A 21,622-nucleotide genomic window follows, 5' to 3' on the forward strand; every position below is an offset into this window, starting at 1 on the left:
AGTATGTCAAATGCCCTTATTTTAGGCTATGTTATCGAACATCAACTTGATTTAGACCAGTCAGAAACAATTGGTGTATTTATAATATTTCACCTGATTTGACTGGAAATTCAAATGTGCCAAAAGTAAGTGAAGTAGTTGATCTGTGTGGGACGGTGCGTCTGCAATGTCGCGCCAAAATATATGTGCAAGTTCCCACAGTCACCCATGAAGAAGACAGTGGGTGGTGGTGGGTGATGAGGCTGTGGTGTTCTGAAAACAAGTAGGCCATCAAAGGTTTGTACAAAAGGTGTTGCTGTTATTTTGTTTACAGGAAACCCAGAGAATTGTTCCGTTAGGCTACTGTCACAGCCACATTTAATTGTGTTAAATAACACCTTCACAGGCCTGATACATTTTATTTTAGACAACAGAAATGAAAGCAATTCCAATGTAAAAAAACACCAATAATACATTATTTTTCCAACAATATCTTCAATTTATCTAACCTTATGATTTACATCACATGTAACATTCTGCATCTCTTGATCCCGTGAGGGAAATTTCATTCTAGCCTACATCTTTACAAAATATCCCCGCCCCAAGCTTTTGCACTTTAGTAACAGTAGGTTATGTGTCTTTTTGCTGGCAAAGGAAGGAGAGGGGTATTTCAACTGATAGTTATACAATGTAAGGAATGAAAGACGTTGCGTTCCACACATCGCAGGTTTCAAATGTTCTGCTTTGCATCATGCAGCTCTGAGTCGGCGGAGTCTCCGTGTCCAGAGGATGGCTGCCGCCATTGTGAGCAGAAACAGGAGAAGACACGGAGGACTGAGGAAAACCAGCCAGTCACACGCAGTTGCCCCTGTTGGAATAAAACAGTAGGCCAAAGCATGTTTTTTAGCGTGTCACCTACCCTCTTTCCCAACAAGGCATAGACTACACACACAAACTTTTTGTTTTGTTTTAATTCAGACAGGGTATTTAGATAGCCCACACCAGAGATTAGCACAAAATCTAAACGGCATCAACAACATCCAACCATAAAAAGATTAAAGATTAAAGAATAATGGGGTAAGTAGCCTATCAATAGTCCAAGCATGACTAAAACCCCTACCATTACGCGCGTCTACTTCATTGGAGCTGAAGAGAACGCGTGTCCCGTTCTTTTGGTGACACAGACATGTCACAGCAAGTGTAGAGTTGAGTCTGATGATGGACCATCGCGTGAAGACTCCATCAGCGCCAATCCGTTTTGCTGTCATACCGTCCAGGGTGCTCACTGCTCCGTTTGCCTTGATTTGCCAATACGGATCGCTCCAGTTCGCACCTGCCCCGGTCACCTCACAGAAAAACAAGGGAGAGCCAAGGTCATCAGCCCCGCGGTACAAACGCATGGCCGGGCCAGAAGGGTCTGGCAACAGAAAAAGAAAGAATCAGAAGCTGATAACATTGTCAAAATAATATTTAGCCTACGCATTTGCGTTATTTCTTCAGGAAAATAACCAAATGCCGCACGCGTTAAGTTTAGGCTAATTCAAACAGTGCACACATTGCATTATATAATAACAATGCATTAGGCCTAGTTTATGTTTTTGTACAACTTTCAACAGAAAAAAAGCATTTCGCGTGATTTTAATCATTGGCAGCCTAGGTATCAGACCTCTAGATAGCTAGAATAGCCTAGGTCTCTGCTGGTCAAGGTCAACCAAAACGAATGCTTGAATACACACATTCGTAGACTATATTATGCGCATTTGTAAAAAAAAAAAAACTGACCTACCTGTTACAACCAAATACTGCGCGGAGCCGCTAACGTGCGTCCTCTTCCTATTGATATGCAGGGTGGCGAAGTAACGTCCTGCGTCTGACATTGTGGAGTTCCAGAGAGTCAGTGAAGTTTTACCCGAAGCGTCTGGAAGTGTTCCTCGGCCACGCTCAAAACTCAGTGAAGACTGGGTGAAAAGACAGAGCATATCAATGTCTCCCACAGGGCTCTCGTGGTACCAGATAATTACCGGATTGTGTGCTGAGGTCTGTAGCTGGCTGTAGATGGAAACAGTGGACCCGGTAACAGCAAACACAAAATCACTAGGATCAGCCACAACATGTCTGATATCTGGAAAAAAAGGAAGCAAATGATTACTATCTATCAATCAAAATATGTGTAGGAGACGGCACGAAAACAGTGACGTGCCGCTGAAAGAGTATAGGCCTACTACTGTGCGATTCTCATGATCAAACTCCAGATCGGGTGTATAGGCTACTCACTGATGGTGAAAATTAACGTGGAAAAACAGAGAATTGAATTCATGGCGAGCGGTATCTTAGTCTTGGTCGTTCTCTCTGTCTGGTGTAGGCTATGAACCCAAGATTATGACACCCGGATTGAGACATCCTCTCGTTTTCAGCGCTTGAAAGCTTCGTACCCACCCGTATGATGGTGTGATTAGATTATTACATCCACTTTGTCTTGAAGAAAGTAGCCTACTGTCAGACTGTCGTATTATAAAATGTTTGTACAATATTCACACACACGCGCGCGATATACAGTTTTCATAGCACATTGATATCGGGGACTTATCATAATAAATTTTGAAAGTATGTCCATAGAACATTTTAGCTATGACCAAACGCCAAAGAGCTCAGGGCTTTGGACAACTATTCAGTGTTTCCCACATTGACTTATTTGTGGTGGCTCATCACATCAACATTGACCACCACACAATGATTTTCCAGGTTGTACTAGCCTAAATTGTGCTTAAATCTGGTTAGCATCATAACCACGCTGTGCTAATTTGTTAAAAAGTTAATTCTGCAAACCAACCACCACAAATGGAATTCAATTTTCTCTGAAACACTATTGGTTAGGATTCTCATTGGACCCCTCCTTTTCCATAATGTATTAGGCTACATTTGTTTTTTATGCATTGAACAGATCACTGCACTTTTAAAAAGCAATCTTTAACAAAACTATCCATAAATATTAAGGGTTGAGCAAAGACTAAGATATGATGAAATTAGCCTCACACAATGTATGTTTTATATTTAAAAAGATTAAATGTAAATGTTCAGTTGTCTTTTAGCATGTTTGCTTAGACTCCTACAAAATGCCATGGTTTAGCTTTAGTTTGATATTGTGATTCGTTTTTATTATTAATCCAAAATTAAATTAAATGCAGTGCTCTATATGACAAAGAATGCATAAATAAATACATAAATAAATACCCGATAACACTAAAGAGTTACAATTATATTATCATGGTAGGCCTAGGTCAGGTCAGTCGTACAGTTAGTTATTTTCAGTTATTTTCAGAGTTGAAAGGCCTTACCTTTACAAGAGTGAAAAGGGTGACAGTGTGGCTGAGAACTTGATACTCTTGTGGTTAGTAGATAGATAGATAGATAGATAGATAGATAGATAGATACTTTATTGATCCCCAAGGGGAAATAGGTCTCAGTAGCATATACAGACATCACACACAACATTCACAAACAGCAGAAAAAAATAATTAAAAGTATATAATATAAAAAACAAACCTAAGCAATAAGGACAGTAGAAGATAAAGAATATACTAAAATACAAATGATATAACACTAAATCTAAATCAAGTCTAAAACAGTTACTTTGACAGAATGAACAAGAATAGGGACAGCATGCCCCCTAGTGGTAAGTCTGTGCAGGTAGCCTATAAGCTTTCATTTGGGATGAACTTTCATGCAGTATATAAACACAATGCAAGTGTCAGAAATAACTTCATAACTTACACAAATAAACATGTTGTGTTTTTTTTATCAAAGGGCAGGATTGTTCCAAAATAAATCTGCGAAAAGCCATGTACTGTAAGGTTGGTCTCATAAGGAATGAAAATAATTCTTCAAAATATACCATGGCTACATGCATTAAACACAAGAGACTGATGAGGTGGAATAGCCTACATTTATGTGTTTGAAGTGCTAACCAAGAAAATCCTTTTCAGCCCAGGTGATAAGCAGGGGTGAAAGTATAGTTTGAAATTCTTGTCGTATAGCCTATACGAAAATGGAACACGATAGTTCACTAGCGTTTCCGTAGGTCGGCAGAGACTACCTGCCCAGTGCAACGAAAAGGTATGCTGAAACCAAAAGGGCTATGGCAAATGGTAGGAACAACGCCTGCAAACACCAAAAAATGCAGTGGGAGAAATGCAAAAAAAATGATTTAGGGACTGTTCGTTATTTATTTAAGGGGTCACCGGAGGAGTTTTGGGAGCGTTAGTCAAAAAAGACGTCACCCTCCCTCGCCAGCAAGAATTTTTTTTCTATGACCCTCCAAAGTGATTGAGAAAAAACGCATGACCCTCCCCAACAATTTCTTGATGCCTTTTGTACTGGGTCAATTTGGGAGCTACCACTCCTTCCTTGAAATGCCTTGAAAACTACTCTACTTTCATACCAATACCCAAGAAACCCCGCCCCTCCGAACTCAACCACTACCGGCCAGTTGCACTCACCTCAATAATCATGAAATGCCTGGAAAAACTGATCCTCAGAACCCTCCTCCTAGCTGTCAGCCCACAGCTGGACAGCCACCAGTTTGCCTACAAGGCCAGGAGAGGGACGGAGGATGCTGTGGCATGTCTCCTCCACTCCCTCCTCCAACATCTTGAAACACCTACAAACTTCGCCAGATTACTCTTCATTGACTTCAGTTCTGCCTTCAACACCATCCAACGCCACCTGATGATCAACAAACTCCACCACCTGCACGTCCCCCCGACCCTCATCCACTGGACCCACAACTTCCCCAGTGACCACAAGCCGTCAAGATAAGTGCAGTCACATCACCACTCACCACAGTTAACACCGGCGCCCCGCAGGGGTGTGTCCTAAGCCCCTTCCTCTTCACCCTCTACACCAATGACTGCGTCAGTCCCACACCCATCATCACATACTTCAAATACTCTGATGACACTGCTGTACTTGCACTTCTCAATGACAATAACTCCATATCTGCATACCAAGACTCCATTTCTCACCTCACACAATGTTGCACTGACAACTACCTTCAGCTCAACATCAGTAAAACCAAGGAACTTGTAATCACCAACACCAGAACACCATCTGACACAATCCACAACCCCAACTGCATCAACAACAACACCGTAGAAATAGTGGACTGTTTCAAATACCCTCACTCACCCTGGACAATAAACTCAGCTTTGAGCAACACACCACTGACATACAAAAGCAGTCAACAGAGACTCTATGCCATCTGTAAGCTCAGATCACTTTCTGTTGCCCCCTGTCACTTGCTCCTCCTGTACAAAAGCATAGTCCAGCCCATACTCCTCTACTGCCTTCCCTGCTTTTTCAACATGCTAACTGCTGCCAACAGAAACAGACTCACACGCATCACCCATAAAGCAGCCAAAGCAATAGGCCTCCCCACCCCTAATTTATCAGACCTCAACAGCACACTCACCAAGAACAGAGCACAGACCATCGCTCATGACCCCACCCACCCCCTCAATCCCTTCTTCATTCTGCTTCCATCAAAACGCAGATACAGGGCTATGGGGTGGAAGCGAGTACGCTTCGGGAAAAGCTTTGTGCCCTCTGCAATAGCAGCACTTAACAACAGATCACAACGGTGATGGATCACTGTGCCGCCCTCATTCCTCTGTAATGTCAACTGGTGATGGTTTTCCTGTTTGTATCTGTGTAATGTGATGTATATGTGCTGTTTGTGTGCTGTTGTGATATATGTGGGTGGGGTATGTGGTGGCAGGGTGGTGGGTGGTGGGTGAAGAACCGTGACTGTGTGTATCTATGTATTTCATGTCTGTGAGGCTTGTATGGTATGTGAAAACAAATTTCCTATGTAAGGACAAATAAACTAACTAACTAACTAACTAACTTGAAAAGGCTGTCGTTTGCACAATTGCACAAATAATCACCAGGACCGAAACATACCTGTCAACTTTTTCCAGGTTTATATCACGTATTTGAACTTTTTTCCCCGCTGTCTTAGGAGGAGGGCCGTCGCAAGGGGGTGCGAGGCCCTTTCACTTACGTGCGTGAAATCACACGATAGCTTAGGCTACTTTACACGTAGCCCATACCTGTCGGTGCATTTTAATAATAGGCTAATAGGCCACACCAGCTTGTCTTTAAGAGGGGGGATTAGGCTACCCATTAGCTGAGTCACATAGGCTATTTGGCCATAAGCCGTTTATCATAGGCTACATCACGAAACCAAACTAATGTAACAAAGCACTTTAACAGGGTGAATTAATTGGGCATGAATCATTGTGCTGAACGCTATTTGTCAATGAGCAGAAACACACTCGACATTCAAACCATTGATAAGATGTGCACTAGGCTATGCAACTGGTCTGTAGGCTAACATTGGACAAATAATGAATAATGACATTGACTCGCCATATCCTGACTCAGAATAAAAAAATATTTGCTTGCATTTTGCCGCAGACTCACCATGAAATCATAGGCCAGCTTGCAGGTAGCCTAACGCCTTTTTCTATTCACAGAATGGCGAGCCCACTAGGCCTATCTCTCCTGTGATATGGAGGTGCGCAAATAGTTTTTAATAGCCTATTCAAATTCGAAAAGCTTCGTTCACCCGATACCAGCCACTGATCGCACTTTATGAGGTAGCCTACAGTGTGTTATGTCCTGGGATTCGGACGTGCTCCAAAAGAAAAAAACTTCAGGATAGATTTTTATAGATGGTTATGAGGAGCAATATGAAAAAAGAAATGTGATGATCATTGATCGTTTTGGGACGTTAAGCCTTTCCCATAGCCTATGCGTCAGGGAAGGAGATTAAAGAAACATGCTGTCACGTCAGGTAACCTAAAGGTTCTTAGTGATTATGAGGAACAATATGAGAGAAATTTGGTGATCACTGATCGTTGTTTTGGGACATTAAGCCACGTTAAGCTTTCTGCTTAGGCTACAATAGGCGTTAATGAAAAATAACATAAAGAACAATGGCGTCTTTGACCAGGTGCGAGTCCCATCAGACGCGAGGCCGACGGCCCAAATTTTGCTGTTTTCATGAATACAAAAGTTGGGTGACCCTCCCTCCTAGAATAAAAAAAATGGGTGACCCTCCCCTCAACAAAGAATAAAAAGACATGACCCTCCCCTATTTTCCTCCGGTGGTCCATTCCATAAATACCCAACAGTAGGCTACAGCAAAGCAGGCCCACATACCGCTGATGCTGTTTATTGTCTAAAGTTTAGGCGAAGTAGGAAGTAACGTTATATAATCTCTGGTCAGTGGTGATTGGTTTGGCTGGACCAATGATTTTAAAGTTCACGCGCACTTGACACCCCAGTGCTTCCAATAGAATAATCCCACTCCAATTTGGATGTCTGCGGAAGTTACCAAGTTATTGGTAGTTATTCTGCGGAAGTTATTCTTGAATTTCCCCTAGGGATCAATAAAGTATCTATCTATCTATCTATCTATCTATCTATCTATCTATCTATCTATCTATCTATCTATCTATCTATCTATCTATCTATCTATCTATGAAATGTATTTGTTGCCCCGTAAAGTGCTTGGGGAGAGAAAATGTGTGAATCACCTTCACAGCTTTAGTGCTACTGACTGAGGCCTGTCTGTATAGGCTTGAGTTTCCAAAGACATGTGTTCTGGACTCGCTCCCCAATACTTTTCAAACTTCATATAATTTACTATGTGCAGTGCCGCCGGTACCACCACGCTCATCAGGGACACCAACATCTAGCCAATAAATATAGCCTACCATAGCATAGCTTTACTTCAAACTGCTTCTCATTCTTTCGAACATTTACAATGTCAATATGCAGCAACATCATGTTGCATGCAATGATGATATAGGTCCTCTCAAGCTCCACTATGCAGCGGATTTAATTTGAACGTCATGCTAGCCTGCCCTAATCCATTTAATTCGGAGCGCATCTTGAGCGCGCACGAGAGGGCAGAGTGGGAGAAAGAGAAAGTGTCAGGTTCCAGCTGTCGTGTCATTTGTTGATAATCGATATCTCCTTTTTGAAGAAACATTTTAAAGGAAATCATGAAGGCAACAAAGATAAGGATAGAGGAGACTTCGAGTTATCCGGTTCCCACTACTGACCATTTATAAACTGCGAGCATGGCCGTATAGAGGACACCGAGATAATGTCCTCGGTATTTCTTTCTTCAAGTTCCGATTAATTTATGAAGTAAAACTAGCCGACAAGACAATTATCATCATTGCCTCAACGCACCGTCAGGTGTCACGTAGCCTGCAGTTACATGGCCGTATCTACCATAGCGGACACCGCAGTAGGCTATTTCTTTCTTTAAAGTTTCGTTTAATTTATTACAAATAGCCGACGAGACAATTATCCTTGCCTCAATGAAACCGTCAGATGACACGTAGCATAGATATGGCCATATCAGGTTTCGTTTCATGTAAGCAGGCTAAAAATAGCCGCATAACAATTATCCTTGCCTTGGATTCACTTCCCTGTTAGGACAGCAACAAGCTGTAGAGATGCAAATACACAGATCAACGTAATGTTACTAGGCCAACTATTTGTTGACATCAAACCAGGGAACTAACATAAGATTCATGTCAGGGGCGGTTCTAAGGGGGGGACCGACAGAGGTCGGTGCCACTGTAAAGTTGACCCTGGCCTCTGCTGTGGCCCCTGTGCTGAACAGATAATACAATTATTAATTTCTTACGATGATGAGCAAAGTATTTCATTTGGTTATGTGGTCAATTGTTGCAAATATGACTGTGTTACTGTTGCTATTGATTCCAACAAATGAACTACATTTCACTTACATTAGGCTCATTACATTCATTTCACTTACATTAGGCTACTGTATATCTGATCTGCTTCACGTTTTGGAGATCTTCGCCTCCGCCTCGTTGAGTAATTCTGTAGCCTATATCGGGAAACCTTGGCAGCTGTTATCCTCTACTTAACACGCACATCAGCACGTCTTGGTCTTGCTATGTTTATGAAACAGAAGCTACTATCACTTTCAAAAGTCAGTAGGTTATGTTCTGATGTAAGTCTGTTCTGATGTACAGTAAGTCTATGTTCTGACCCAAATACAACCCCAAAACAGAAAAAGTTGGGACGTTGTGTAAAATGCAAATAAAAACAGAATGTGATAATATACAAGTCTCGTAAACCCATACTTAGCAGGAGAAAGGACACAGACAACATATCAAATGTTGAAAATGAAAATGTGGACTATTTCATAGAAATATATGTTATTTTTTAATTTAATGCCAGCAACATGTTTCAAAAAAAGTTGGGGCGGGAGCATGTTTACCACTGTGCTGCTTCACCTCTTCATTTAACACAATTCTGTAAATGTTTATGATGATTATGAGACAATTTGCTACAGTTTTGAGAATGAAATTTTGTCCCAGTTAATGCAGACAGGCCATAGCACTTGGACTCTTCCTCTATGGAGAAATACTATTTAAATATGTGCAGAGTTCATTTTGGCATTGTTTTCCTGAAATATTCAAGGTTGTCCCTGGAAAAGACATTGCCTGGATGGCAGTATATGTTGCTCAAAACCTGTATACATTATTCAGAATTGATTGTGCTTTGCCAAATGTGCAAGATGCCCATGTAGGCACTAATGCTCCTCCACAGTCCACACCGTCATAGATGTTGGGTTTGAACTGAGCACTAAAACAAGTTGGATAGGTTGGATACTTGGATAGGCCCTCTTCTCTTTAGCCCAGATGAGTCCATGATTTCCAAAAAGAATGGCAAACTTTGATTGGTCTAACCACAGGACCTTTTTCCACGTTACCTCAGTCCATTTTAAACAAGCTCAGGCCCAGATAAGAGGGTGGTATTTTCTTTATCATGTCTCAATACAATTTTAGCTGTTACAATGTTGGCTGCAGTTTTTGAATTGATATTAAACTGTGCACATAGACAGTGGTTATCAGAGGTTTTCCTGAGCCCACACAATAACAGGTCTGTTAAAGGGACACCAGGCAAGCCTGATGCTTTTTCTCTACGAAACTCCCCCTCGCTCGGTCTGAAGCTCTTTTCCTTTTCTTTGCATCTTCCGTCAAGGGGTTTTGCTGTTTCTTCGCCGGCTCTGCCATTATACACACGTTTGCAACAATCTCTAGCGTTTCGTTAGCCTGCCTCTGTGCTGTAAACTGATCCGGCTTCGGTCGGCGGGTAGGATACACCGAACTTGCAATTTGTGATATTCTTCCTACAGGCAGTAGGGGCGGGCGAGAGAGCCTTCATTCGCCCCATAATGAGTCATTTTCATTTACCGACTTACAAAGATGATTAATTAACACGAAAACGTTGCCTGGTGTCCCTTTAACAGGTCTGGTATTGATGCAGTGCCATCTGAGGTCCAAAAGACCATGGCTATCCAATGTGTTTTTCAGCTCTTTCCCTTGTTTGCAAAGATTTCTCTGGATTCTCTGAATGTTTTAATAATATTATGTCCTGTAGATGATTAACTCCCCAAATACTTCACAATTTCATGTTAAGAAGCATTAAAATGACATTGTTTCATCATTTGTGCACATAAGTTTACACAGAGTGATAAATACCCCTACATCTTTACTTCTAAGAGTCCCTGCCTCTCTGGGATGTTCTTTTTCATACCCAATGGTGTTGCCAGTTACCCTAATTAGTTGTGAAACATTCCTCCTTTTCTTTTCTTTATCATTACACAACTTTTCCAGCATTTTATTACCCCGTCCCAACTTTTTTTGAAACATGTTGCTGGTATCAAATTCAATTTTTTTTTTCACAAAATAGTAAAATTTGTCATTTTCAACATTTGAAAGTAATTGTGGGTGGATATAATTACTTGACAAAAAACATAGCAGACTTCGGCAGAATTCCAGATATCCAAGATTCAGGCTTTACTTTACAATAACGCGCGTCAAGGGAGAATACAGCTTTCAGCTCGGAAGCTTCAACTTTAATTCTAAATTCTAAATACTACCGGAGGAGACTGGCCTTTTATGCTCAATTTGCAAGGGTGTGGTTCAAGTGGTGGTCATAGGTACAACGTCCTGTGATTGGCTTTCTCTTCCCGCCGTTCAGTCAGCTACACCCAGACACACCTACACACACCTACTTGCCATTAACATATTAGGCAGGCTCCTCAGGTAGAAATGCTATACAGGATGTTCTAAGCATTATACACTTAATTTATTGTCCTCCTTGTACTGAGACTATAAAAATGATACCAAACATGAATACATTTACAGTTAATAACACAAACATATAATTCAGCTAAAGTTTAACCCAGGGTCTTTGTCTACCCAAAGATAGAACAAAGGAGTTTGTGGAACAGATGGTATAAGCAAAAGGTGCCCAGTGGGGAGCATTTCACACCTACATCTGCATTGAATAGATCAAAGAAAGCAAGAGAGAATACACTTGCAATGTAAATGGAGCGAAGCCTCCATCTAGTCTGGGGCAAGAAAATGTCATAAAAATAATTCCCATCACATTTGATATGTTGTCTGTGTCCTTTTTGCAACTAAATATGAGTTTAAGAGATTTGCAGATTATTACATTCTGTTTTTATTCACGTTTTACACAATGTCCCAAGTTTTTCTGTTTTGGGGTTGTAGTTTAATTGTCGTTAAAAGCCGTTCGAAACAGGGCTTTCAAGTGTCATGCAACTCGTCTTTGCTTCCTCTGATGTAACTTATCATTTGTTTTTGTACATCATCATTTATTAAACTAGATGTACCGCAGAGCGGTACAAAATATGACCGCCGCCCAGTCCAGCACATGTTTTCCAAAAAAATAAGTCATATATGATTCTAACTGTCTCACTGAATTGCATTATGCACACTCAATTCTCACTGGTATCTGCTAGACAACAAGTACCAAAACATGATTAGTTCATAGATTTCACATGTAATATACATTTTATACAACCCCACCCCCATCTTGCCTGTTCATAATTCTAAGAAATTCTTGAATTGTGTGCATGTGTGCGTGTACATGTTTATGTTTATGTGTGTGTGGGTGTGTGTGCGTGCATGTGCTTGTGTGTTTGCCTGTTTATGTGCCTGTGTGTGTGCATGTGCATGCATGCGTATATATATGTCTACTGTGTGAGTATGTGTCATACGTAAGATTACTGTGAATGTATGTGTGTGCGTGTGTATCTGTTTATGCACATGTGTGCATATGGAATGGGTTTACATGACCCCTGGAGGCAAACATACGCAAACAATTGGTCATCCTAGGCCCTACGGTTCTCAAGATATTCACAGAAAACTGTGTCTGCCCTACCCTCCTTTCGGGGGGTCCAGTTCAGCGGGGGGGGCTACAAAACAAAACGAAAAGCGATGGTTCCATGCTATCCATGTGGGGTTACATGCCCACCAAGTTTCGTGTACCCTGGTCTTTCAGTGTCCCGGGAATCCTTGTTGGTGTACGGTCACTAAATGTACACATAAATTATTTTATTGTAAGGCCCCCCATGAACGAAAGTCCACGAAACTTGGCATGCATTCGGAGGGTGTCATAATGATCCTACACTTTCAATTTCGTGCAGTTTTGACCATGTCAGCCAGAGATATTGTGATGAAAACACCTAATGTTTTGCTTTTTAATTTTTAACTAGGTGGCGCTATACATGAAATAAGTGGTAATGGGATAGGTTGACATGCCCCCTTAAGACCAACATACAAAAAAAGGTGGACCTCCTAGGCCCTACGGTTCTCGAGATATTCACATAAAACTGTCTCCGGCCACCTACAGGCCAGTTGGTGTATAGTAACATAAATTCATTTATTGTGTGGCCCCCCATGAACGGAATTCCACGAAACTTGGCGTGCATTCAGAGGGTTTCATAATGATCCTATACTTCCAATTTCGTGCAGTTTTGACTATGTTAGGTCACAGATACCTGCGATTACAACACCTCATTTTTACTTTTTTTGTGTTTAACTAGGTGGCGCTATACATGAAATGAGTGGTTATAGAATGGGTTGACATGGCCCTTTGAGATCAACAAAAAAAAATTGTCCTCCTAAACCCTACGGTTCTCGAGATATTCACAGAAAACTGTGTCTGCCCTACCCTCCTTTCGGGGGGTCCAGTCCAGCGGGGGGGCTACAGATCAAAACGAAAAAGGAGGTTCCATGCTATCCATGTGGGGTTACATGCCCACCAAGTTTCGTGTACCCCGGTCTTACAGTGTCCCGGGAATCCTTGACGGAAATTTGGACATGCGAAGCGGCGGTCACATAGGTTTAGTCAGATTTTTATTTGTTTTTTATTCATAATTTATTCATAATTATAAGCAATTCTTAAATAAGTGTTTATCTGGTGACGGGATCCATTAAATCTGAAGGCTACATTGCAGACTTGTTTACAGCATTGCAGACTTGTTTACAGCACTGCAGCATTGCAGACTTGTTTACAGCCAGGGCCGGAGTGGAGCCACTTTTCAGCCCAGGAGTTTCAGGCCCAAGACCGACCCACTTTTTTAGTGGCGGTGGAAATTTGATAAATAAGGCAATATTTCAGCTCTTACTATCCTGTATAGTTTTTATTATAAGCTACCAATATTTCACTATTCCACAAGGATAGGTTGATAAGTTAACAAAAACAGGAAGGAAGAAATAAAGCATTTGAAATGTATCCCACAATTCCACTAAGAGTCATATTGAACTACTGTATTGCTTACATGTTTTTTCTGCATGGGTCAGCTATCATGTTGTTGTTTGGTGATTTTCTCCTTTACTACACCCACTTCTGAGCAAACAAGGTATAAAGGTTGATCTGTCATAGCCTACTGTTCTTTCTTACACAAAATAACTTTAAATCATATGGTTAACTCTATTAACCTTTCTACTTGTCCCTGTAGTCATAGCTAATTTAGGGCTCATCATTTTCAGCTGGGGACTGCTGATCTGCTGCTTAGAGGCTACTTGTTTTCGGCCTAGGCTACTGCATGCACAGATCAAGCTTGAGTTTTGTTATCAATATTTGCATAATATTTGAAAAGTCTATGAATCACCATATTGGATGATACGAAAAGGCTAATATTTTAATTAATTTAATATGTTGCTTGCGAATAGGTTGACAACGCTACAAGCCCAATAATTACGCCGCTATAATCATGGCTATCTCTCTTTACCAGTTGCCATTATGTCTGTCTGGAAAATCTGTAAGCTTGGCATATTTGGCAGCATTTTCCTCCAATACTTTTCGTCTTTTTTACCTGGCCTTTTCAGTCCCTCATGGCCTCTTTCTACCATCCATCCTCCCTGATGCTTATCACTACGGTAGGGCCGGCCCGGCTGGTATCTGAGAAAACTTTTTAGAAAAGACGGGCTATATGCACCCAACCAATTAACTCTTCTTGGGAGGGGAGAACAACCCATGCAGAGGCTGCGGTGTTAGGGATAGAATGCGAACGTGTGTAGCCAGTTTTAAGAGAAGATAGATTAACGTGGCAAATGTCAATATTTTTCCCTCGACCGGCCCAGAAGTGAAGCGGCCCACCGGGAATTCTCCCGATTCTCACGATTACCCACTCCGGGCATGTTTACAGCACTGCAGACTTGTTTACAGCACTGCAGACGTGTTTACAGCACTGCAGACGTGTTTACAGCACTGCAGACTTGTTTACAGCACTGCAGACTTGTTTACAGCATTGCAGACTTGTTTACAGCACTACAGTATTGCTGACTTGTTTACAGCACTGCAGACTTGTTTACAGCACTGCAGCATTGCAGACTTGTTTACAGCACTGCTGACTTGTTTACAGCATTGCAGACTTGTTTACAGCACTACAGACTTGTTTACAGCATTGCTTACAGCATTGCAGACTTGTTTACAGCATTGCAGACTTGTTTACAGCACTGCAGCATTGCAGACTTGTTTACAGCATTGCAGACTTGTTTACAGCACTGCAGACTTGTTTACAGCACCTAACCTCAAGATGAATGTCTGTTCTGCATTAAAACAAGCGCACAAGTTTGAATTCTGGTATGGCAAGAAGTGTTGTCAAATTATCGTACGCCAAGAAGTGAGAATAACCAAACAACTAAACTCACACAGCACATTGCTTTCTGCCCAACTGGTTGGCTATTGATGCCTTTTTCATACAATCTGTAGGAAATCAGTGATAGACTGAAACAACTGCAAAGAAGCCTAACGCCATATCAACTATCAAACTTAATGCAATGACGGAAGGATTACTATTTTGATATAAAATAGCCTATTAACAAGTAAACTAACACCAATGGAGTTTTTCATACTTATATCAAAACTATAGAGACAAAGAAACCTCAAGCAGTTTTTATCATGTGAGGAATGGAGGGAGAAAAGCCACCAAGAGATTTCAGGAAAAGAAGGCCTAGTTTGAGGCCTTCTCAAGTGAGAGATGTCAGGAAAAGAAGGCCTAGTTTGAGGCCTTCTCAAGTGAGAGATTTCAGGAAAAGAAGGCCTAGTTTAGGAAAAGAAGGCCTAGTTTGAGGCCTTCTCAAGTGAGAGATGGTGAAGCCATAGCAGGTCCTGATAAATGCTATTCAGGTGATTTAGAGATCATGTGAACAAGGGCGTAGGTTTGGTCTCAGCTTTGGTAGGGACACATCCACAACTCCTGTTGTCACGATACCAACATTATTGTTTCAATACCAATAGCAAGTGAAGATTAAAGATTAAAATTTGATTTGTGTGATTTGTGAGATCATTCACCTCAGTGGTAATCATAGAATTTGATTGACCCTCCACACACACACACACATAGAAAGTGATGGTTGTCATAGGTTTCTTTTTCATATTTTGTAATTCATATAAACTATACATTTATATTGATAATTATTTATAGTATTTTATGATCTACATGATTACTAATAGCTAAACATATTTAGTAATTTGATTACATCATATTGATATTTAAATTATTAGACTACACTTGTCTATATCATCACATTTGGTGTGTAAATCTAATTGAGTGCCTGTCACTTTAAGAGGAACGTGAATGCTGAAAAATAGTTAGGGATATGTGGATTCAATTCAGCATGTTTGCTATGTCATTAGATAAAATAAATGTTAAAAAAACTAACAAGTCAAAGGAAATCTTTCTGGGATGAGATCATAGAAGAGATAAGTGTCTCGCAATATTCATTTATGAGTATGGAAATGCACCAGTTTATCTTTTATTTCTTTGCATTGTGCAGGCTACATTCACAAATACATTAGCCTACATAAACAGAATATAGGAACAGGAAAATGTCTCGGATCCATTGTTTATTGCGACTGCAAGATTGGTAGCCCAATTAGCCTAACAGTCAGTGATGGTGACTTATAGCTTATGTGACTGTCCGTGCGGCACACCCTTATTCAACATGAATCCTAACTTTGGTTGAAAGATTACAGAAGCTAGCTTAGCTGTGACAATATCATGGGTAATATCCTAACAGCTAATGCTATTGTACACAGTAAAATACGCATTTGAAAGCCTGGTCACCAGTTGCCAGTTTGTATGGCTAATTATTTTGCCTAAACTGCAATGAAAAAGCTTCCTATTTTGGGGTGGCAAAGCTGATCTACAAACCACAAAAAGGGGCAAAGATGTACATGCTGAAGGGCAAAGGGAATATCACAATGTTTTACTCTGGCCTTTTTTGGGATAGGCTATGTATTGGCAGACAGCCCTAACTTACCGTTGTCGTTAACACACCCGCTCGCTTGACTGCCGGTGCAAACAAGTACAGTAGCCTTTTGACACTTTCCGTGCGTGTAGGCCTATTGTAGCGTGCATGTCAGATAACCCTTCCCCCTCCCCCTCTGTTTTTCAGCAAATCATATGATGACGTTTTTTGTACTGTTGTGCTGGCTGTCGGAATGATCAGCAGCACAAATAAGTTCGCTAAAATATTGGTGGGGACAATTCTGTCATCTTAAAATATTGATTAGGACTAGTCCTTAGCGTCCCACCCTAAATCTACGCCCATGCATGTGAAGGCTCTTTGATGTGCTATTCAGGTGATTTAGAGATCATGTGAAAGCTATCTTTGATAATGTGAAGGCTCTTTGATGATGATGTGAAGGCTCTTTGATGTGATTATTTGTAGTCTACACCCCTTATCTCTCTCTTTCTCTCTCTGACCCTGCAGACACCCACAGGCACATCAGGCACATCTAAAACACCCACAGGCACCCACAGGCACATCTACAACTACACCAACAGGCACATCTAAAACTTATCATGTAATCGATGTGATGTAGGCTTAGCCTAAACTGACCGACAGCAGTGAGGTAATTTTTTATTTTAAAATAGGCCTAAATTATTATTTCATAGATAATTATAAAATGCTCACGGCTAATTGTAGGCCTACAATTTTGCAACTAATTGAAAAGTGCTTCAGTACCTTTAGCGCCCCCCTCCCTCTGCACGTGTCGGTAGGACAATGAGAGATTGACAGGAAATGACCGGAAGAGGGAGACAGGAAATTACTGGAAGAGGGAGACAGGGTGGGATCAGGAAATGACTGGAAGAGTGAGACTGGAACCTGCTTTCCCGCCGTGGCCGTGGGCACTTGGGCCTGTTTATGGTATGGGCACTGCTGCGCCACAGCACAACGCCCGCCGTGGGCACTTGGGCCTGTATATGGTATGGGCACTGCTGCGCCACAGCACAACGCCCGCCGTGGGCACTTGGGCCTGTATATGGTATGGGCACTGCTGCGCCACAGCACGCCACCCCACCCCACCCACAGACACAGTTTATCAGAGGTTCCTCTGAAACCATCAATCAATAGATGATACGTAGTCTACTGCACGTCCGGTGATGTGAGTAATTGTAATCAAAGGTTACAACAGCTATTGTAGACTACAAGCGAATCATGTCGTACACAGGATATGTTGCAACAAAGCTTCTAAAAGAGACACTCCTCCATTCTGGCAAAAGGTTGCTAATATTTGAGCAAAACCAGCCAATGATTGCAACCCTATCTTCCATGCTAATTGTCATCAATTTAACATTTAAATACCAAATTAAGTTTTGGAAAAAATGCATAAAGTAAATATTAATGCTATTCTATGTTTATTGTACATATAGGGAGAACCAGAGTGAAAGTAACATATAACCAAATTATGCACAATGATGATTGCGACAGGCAAGCAAATAAATCAGTTTTCTGTCCTGAATTAAGGTTATTCCCAGTATGTGAAAAAAACATATTTTTGCTCTGACATGAGAGCAATTCAAGTATGCCACTATGAATGACCTGAAATAATCAATGCATTTCACCCTTACACTTTTCCCTAAAAAACATTAATCACATTATTTAGAATAAAATCACAGAAACAGATGTTGCAGATCAGTCTTTTCCACATACTGGGCCTTTAATAACTGAAACCTGGGCAAGATACCTTAAATAAAACTGCATGATCAGGTATGAAATTGTGCTGTTGAAATAAAAAGAAAGTTAAAATTAAAAAGTTAAAAGTGTAACTGTGATGATTTGGAATAGATTCACCATGTCAGAAATGGTAGTTACATTTGTAGTGCTGACTGGACAATGACGTCCCCGACTGACGATGGGTAGACCCGGGTTCGATTCCCGCTGTTGCGAGTCCATGTCGCTTTGGATAAAAGCGTCTGCTAAATATCAGTCAACCAAAGTGATTTCATACATATATAGGAAATATCTTCAATTCCTTGTGCTATTTTCCACAGTGGCTGATCAACGGCCAAGCCTATTTCAGTTTACACATGAAGTAAGATTCAGTTGTGGCAGTTGCAAACACGCCCCATGTGCAGCATGCGTGCCACAGCGCCCAATCAACACAGCATGCATGCCATAGAGCCCAATCAAAACAGCATGCGTGGCACAGAGCCCAATCAACACAGAAACACAGAAACAGAGCGACGACATTGCAGTGAAGAGTAAGTGGCCTGCCACAGCTTCATTCCAGAGCTGGTTTGGATGTTTGGCAGTAGTACCGCACGCACAGTCATTAGGCATTAGTCATGAATTAGGCTTGCTCAGACAGGTCCATAGATCACACTCAGCATGAGTAAATCACTAAACTGACATTTGAATGCTCAAAATAACAAGCACCTGTATTCAGTTATAATGACTTATTCATACTGAGTTATAATAACTCACCAGGATCAGGTGGAGTTGAACCTCTGGCTGTTGAAGTTGCCGACACTGAAACACAATATACAATATCAATTTGCTATGGCTCTACCATCAAATATATGTATAGAACTAGATGTAAGTTTTATCACCAAGAAGTGAATTATGATCCGTCATGTATGTAGCCTAAGGGATAACGGCCGCCGAGGTGTCCTGTTATACGGAATTAATGGACGAGGGCACTCCTCCGCCCGAGTGAGTGAACTTTTGACTCTGTTTTCTGACTTTTACACACACAAACACACACACACACACACACTTACACACACACACACTTACTCACATCTACCTAAGCAGTGGGATGCAACACTTCTCACTGCATCATAAAACAGAATATCATAATCATTCATAAGTATAAGTATATACCTTTTACATGTTAATACAGCATTTAAACAAACAAAAATTGTACGATTTGAAGCTGCTGTATAAGAGAGAGCTTGTAGTGGTGTTACACAACATAAGGACTAAGGACAACAGTGATTTCACCAAACTGCATTACTGTAACTTTTCCTACCTGAAGGCTGTGGCGTACATCCCTTACATAACTGCGTCAGTAACTGGTTTTACTGACCAGGACTTCCTAAGAAGAGATGGAACGTTCCGAGCAAGTATTGACAGCAATGGGCATGCCCATATTCCCATGACAACAAGGTACCAAAATAAATCTCCAACAGAAGGCAAAAGCATGTCGAATGCCAGCTCATGTGGGAACAACAAACTTGGGGAAGATTTGGGCAACAGTTTTCCAGTTATGAATTTCACTTTTCGTCACTGTTTAAATTTAGTCCAAATGGACTGATAACTTGGACAGTAACTATAGGAACACCTCTGCCTGACAGATTTGAACACACTTCTATTCAGGATTTATGGCCTATGTTACCATACCACTGAACTGGGGGTGTTCCAAGTACGTGGTTTAGTGACAAACCTGGGTAAGTTAACTCAGAGTAAGTGGTAAACCTCCTAGTAGAAGAGCTGTATGGCTTCATTCTCCTAACAAAACAATCCCCCTGGTCTCTTAGGGCGCAGTCACACTAGACCTTTTGATCCAGACCCGTGTTCGTTTGGACTAATGGTTCGGTGATTTTTGATAGTGTGAACGGTTTGTTAGAACTCTGGAGCAGTTTAAATGCTATTTGTTCCAAAACCAGGAAATAAACTGCCATTTCTGCGACGTTGCCAAGCGATATTGGTAAATAGAAGCTAGTGTTTATGACAAACGGATCCAGGTCAGCAAACTAAAATGTAATGTGAACAGAGACCGGCTGGGTCAGGGCTAAGGGAGAGTAATCGCACTCAGCAACCTTAGTATCCCCTTGGGTTTAGTATCCCCTTGGGTTTAGTAGCCCCTTGGTTCTTGGTGTGGAGCAGGCCCTTCAAGTGGGGAATGAGGCATGACAGGTGGGGCGAGACATGGCAGGTGGGGCGATTAATAAGAGCACATTTGTCTTTTTTGTGCCTTTCTTTGTGAAGACTTTTCATATCAGATGCAGGAGACCGGGAGGATAATGTAACATGGAACCATAGAATGAATATAATGTAACGCGGAACCATAGAATGAATAGAATGTAACGCGGAACCATAGAATGAATATAATGTAACGCGGAACCATATAGAATGAATAGAATGGTTTAAAGTCATTACCATTTTGTTGTGGTGATAGGGGACAGGTGGGGCTTTCAAAGTAGAGAATGACAGAACAAGGAAAAGTTATTCCAGTGAAGTAATATCCCAAAGTCATACAGCCTTCCCAAGTATTTTTTACTCTCTTGACTACCATCCCTTACAAAAAAGAACTATAGGAATCTTTCAATACTTCTGATATGTGGCAAAATGCTATAAGACCATGGACTATAAGAACACTTGGCCTAGACTAGTAGAGGGTAAGGATATTTTAGAGGTAGTCTATTACAGAACATGATTCTAGCTCTTATATTCTTAAATTCTAAAATCTTATAGTATTAAAAGTTATTTTCTGTGGGGGAATCTAGCCTGTTACAAGAATAACCACACCTATTGTCTCAATCTGACAAATTATTTGTCATTAGGGATAAAAAGTGTCCAGCCCTCACACTTTGACCCTTTGGCCCTACCCAGCCGGCCTTCTACATGTCCCCTGTACTTTTCCGCTTCCTGAAGTATCTGTCAGCATAGCCTACGTCAAGTGGATTCATGTGGAATTGCCAAAACGGGAAAGTGTGTGACAGCATTTCCACTAGAAATAAATTGGTTCCGGTCTGCATGACCGGCAAGGTTTCAGTTTCCTGGACAATTGGGCAAAATGCCGGTGGGCTGGCCTTGTTTCACTGCCTCTAGAGTGCCACTAAGTTTGAAGGACGTGTCTTAATGAGTACCCTTCTAGTGTCGTAAACACAATGCAAGACTCTATAAGGTGCCCTTTAAAATGGTCTATACATGGCATTTCCTGTGTGCCCTTCCATTGGAAAAGGGTGTCATTATGG

The 21,622-nt window shown here is 41.2% G+C and overlaps 1 protein-coding gene across 1 annotated transcript; it reads right to left on the reverse strand.

The window, feature by feature from the left end:
• Positions 1-386: 386 nt before the first annotated feature.
• Positions 387-19,691, reverse strand: LOC121721337. Its single transcript, XM_042108207.1, has 5 exons — positions 19,675-19,691; positions 19,128-19,172; positions 1,766-2,101; positions 1,100-1,396; positions 387-847 (listed from the first exon to the last, which is right to left on the reverse strand). The coding sequence occupies exons 3-5, from the start codon at positions 1,956-1,958 to the stop codon at positions 729-731; spliced, it is 609 nt and encodes a 202-aa protein (XP_041964141.1). The 5' UTR covers positions 1,959-2,101; positions 19,128-19,172; positions 19,675-19,691; the 3' UTR covers positions 387-728.
• Between the last annotated feature and the right edge of the window lie 1,931 nt (positions 19,692-21,622).

This window comes from Alosa sapidissima, chromosome 10, assembly GCF_018492685.1.
Source record: "Alosa sapidissima isolate fAloSap1 chromosome 10, fAloSap1.pri, whole genome shotgun sequence".
NCBI classification, from domain to species: domain Eukaryota; kingdom Metazoa; phylum Chordata; class Actinopteri; order Clupeiformes; family Clupeidae; genus Alosa; species Alosa sapidissima.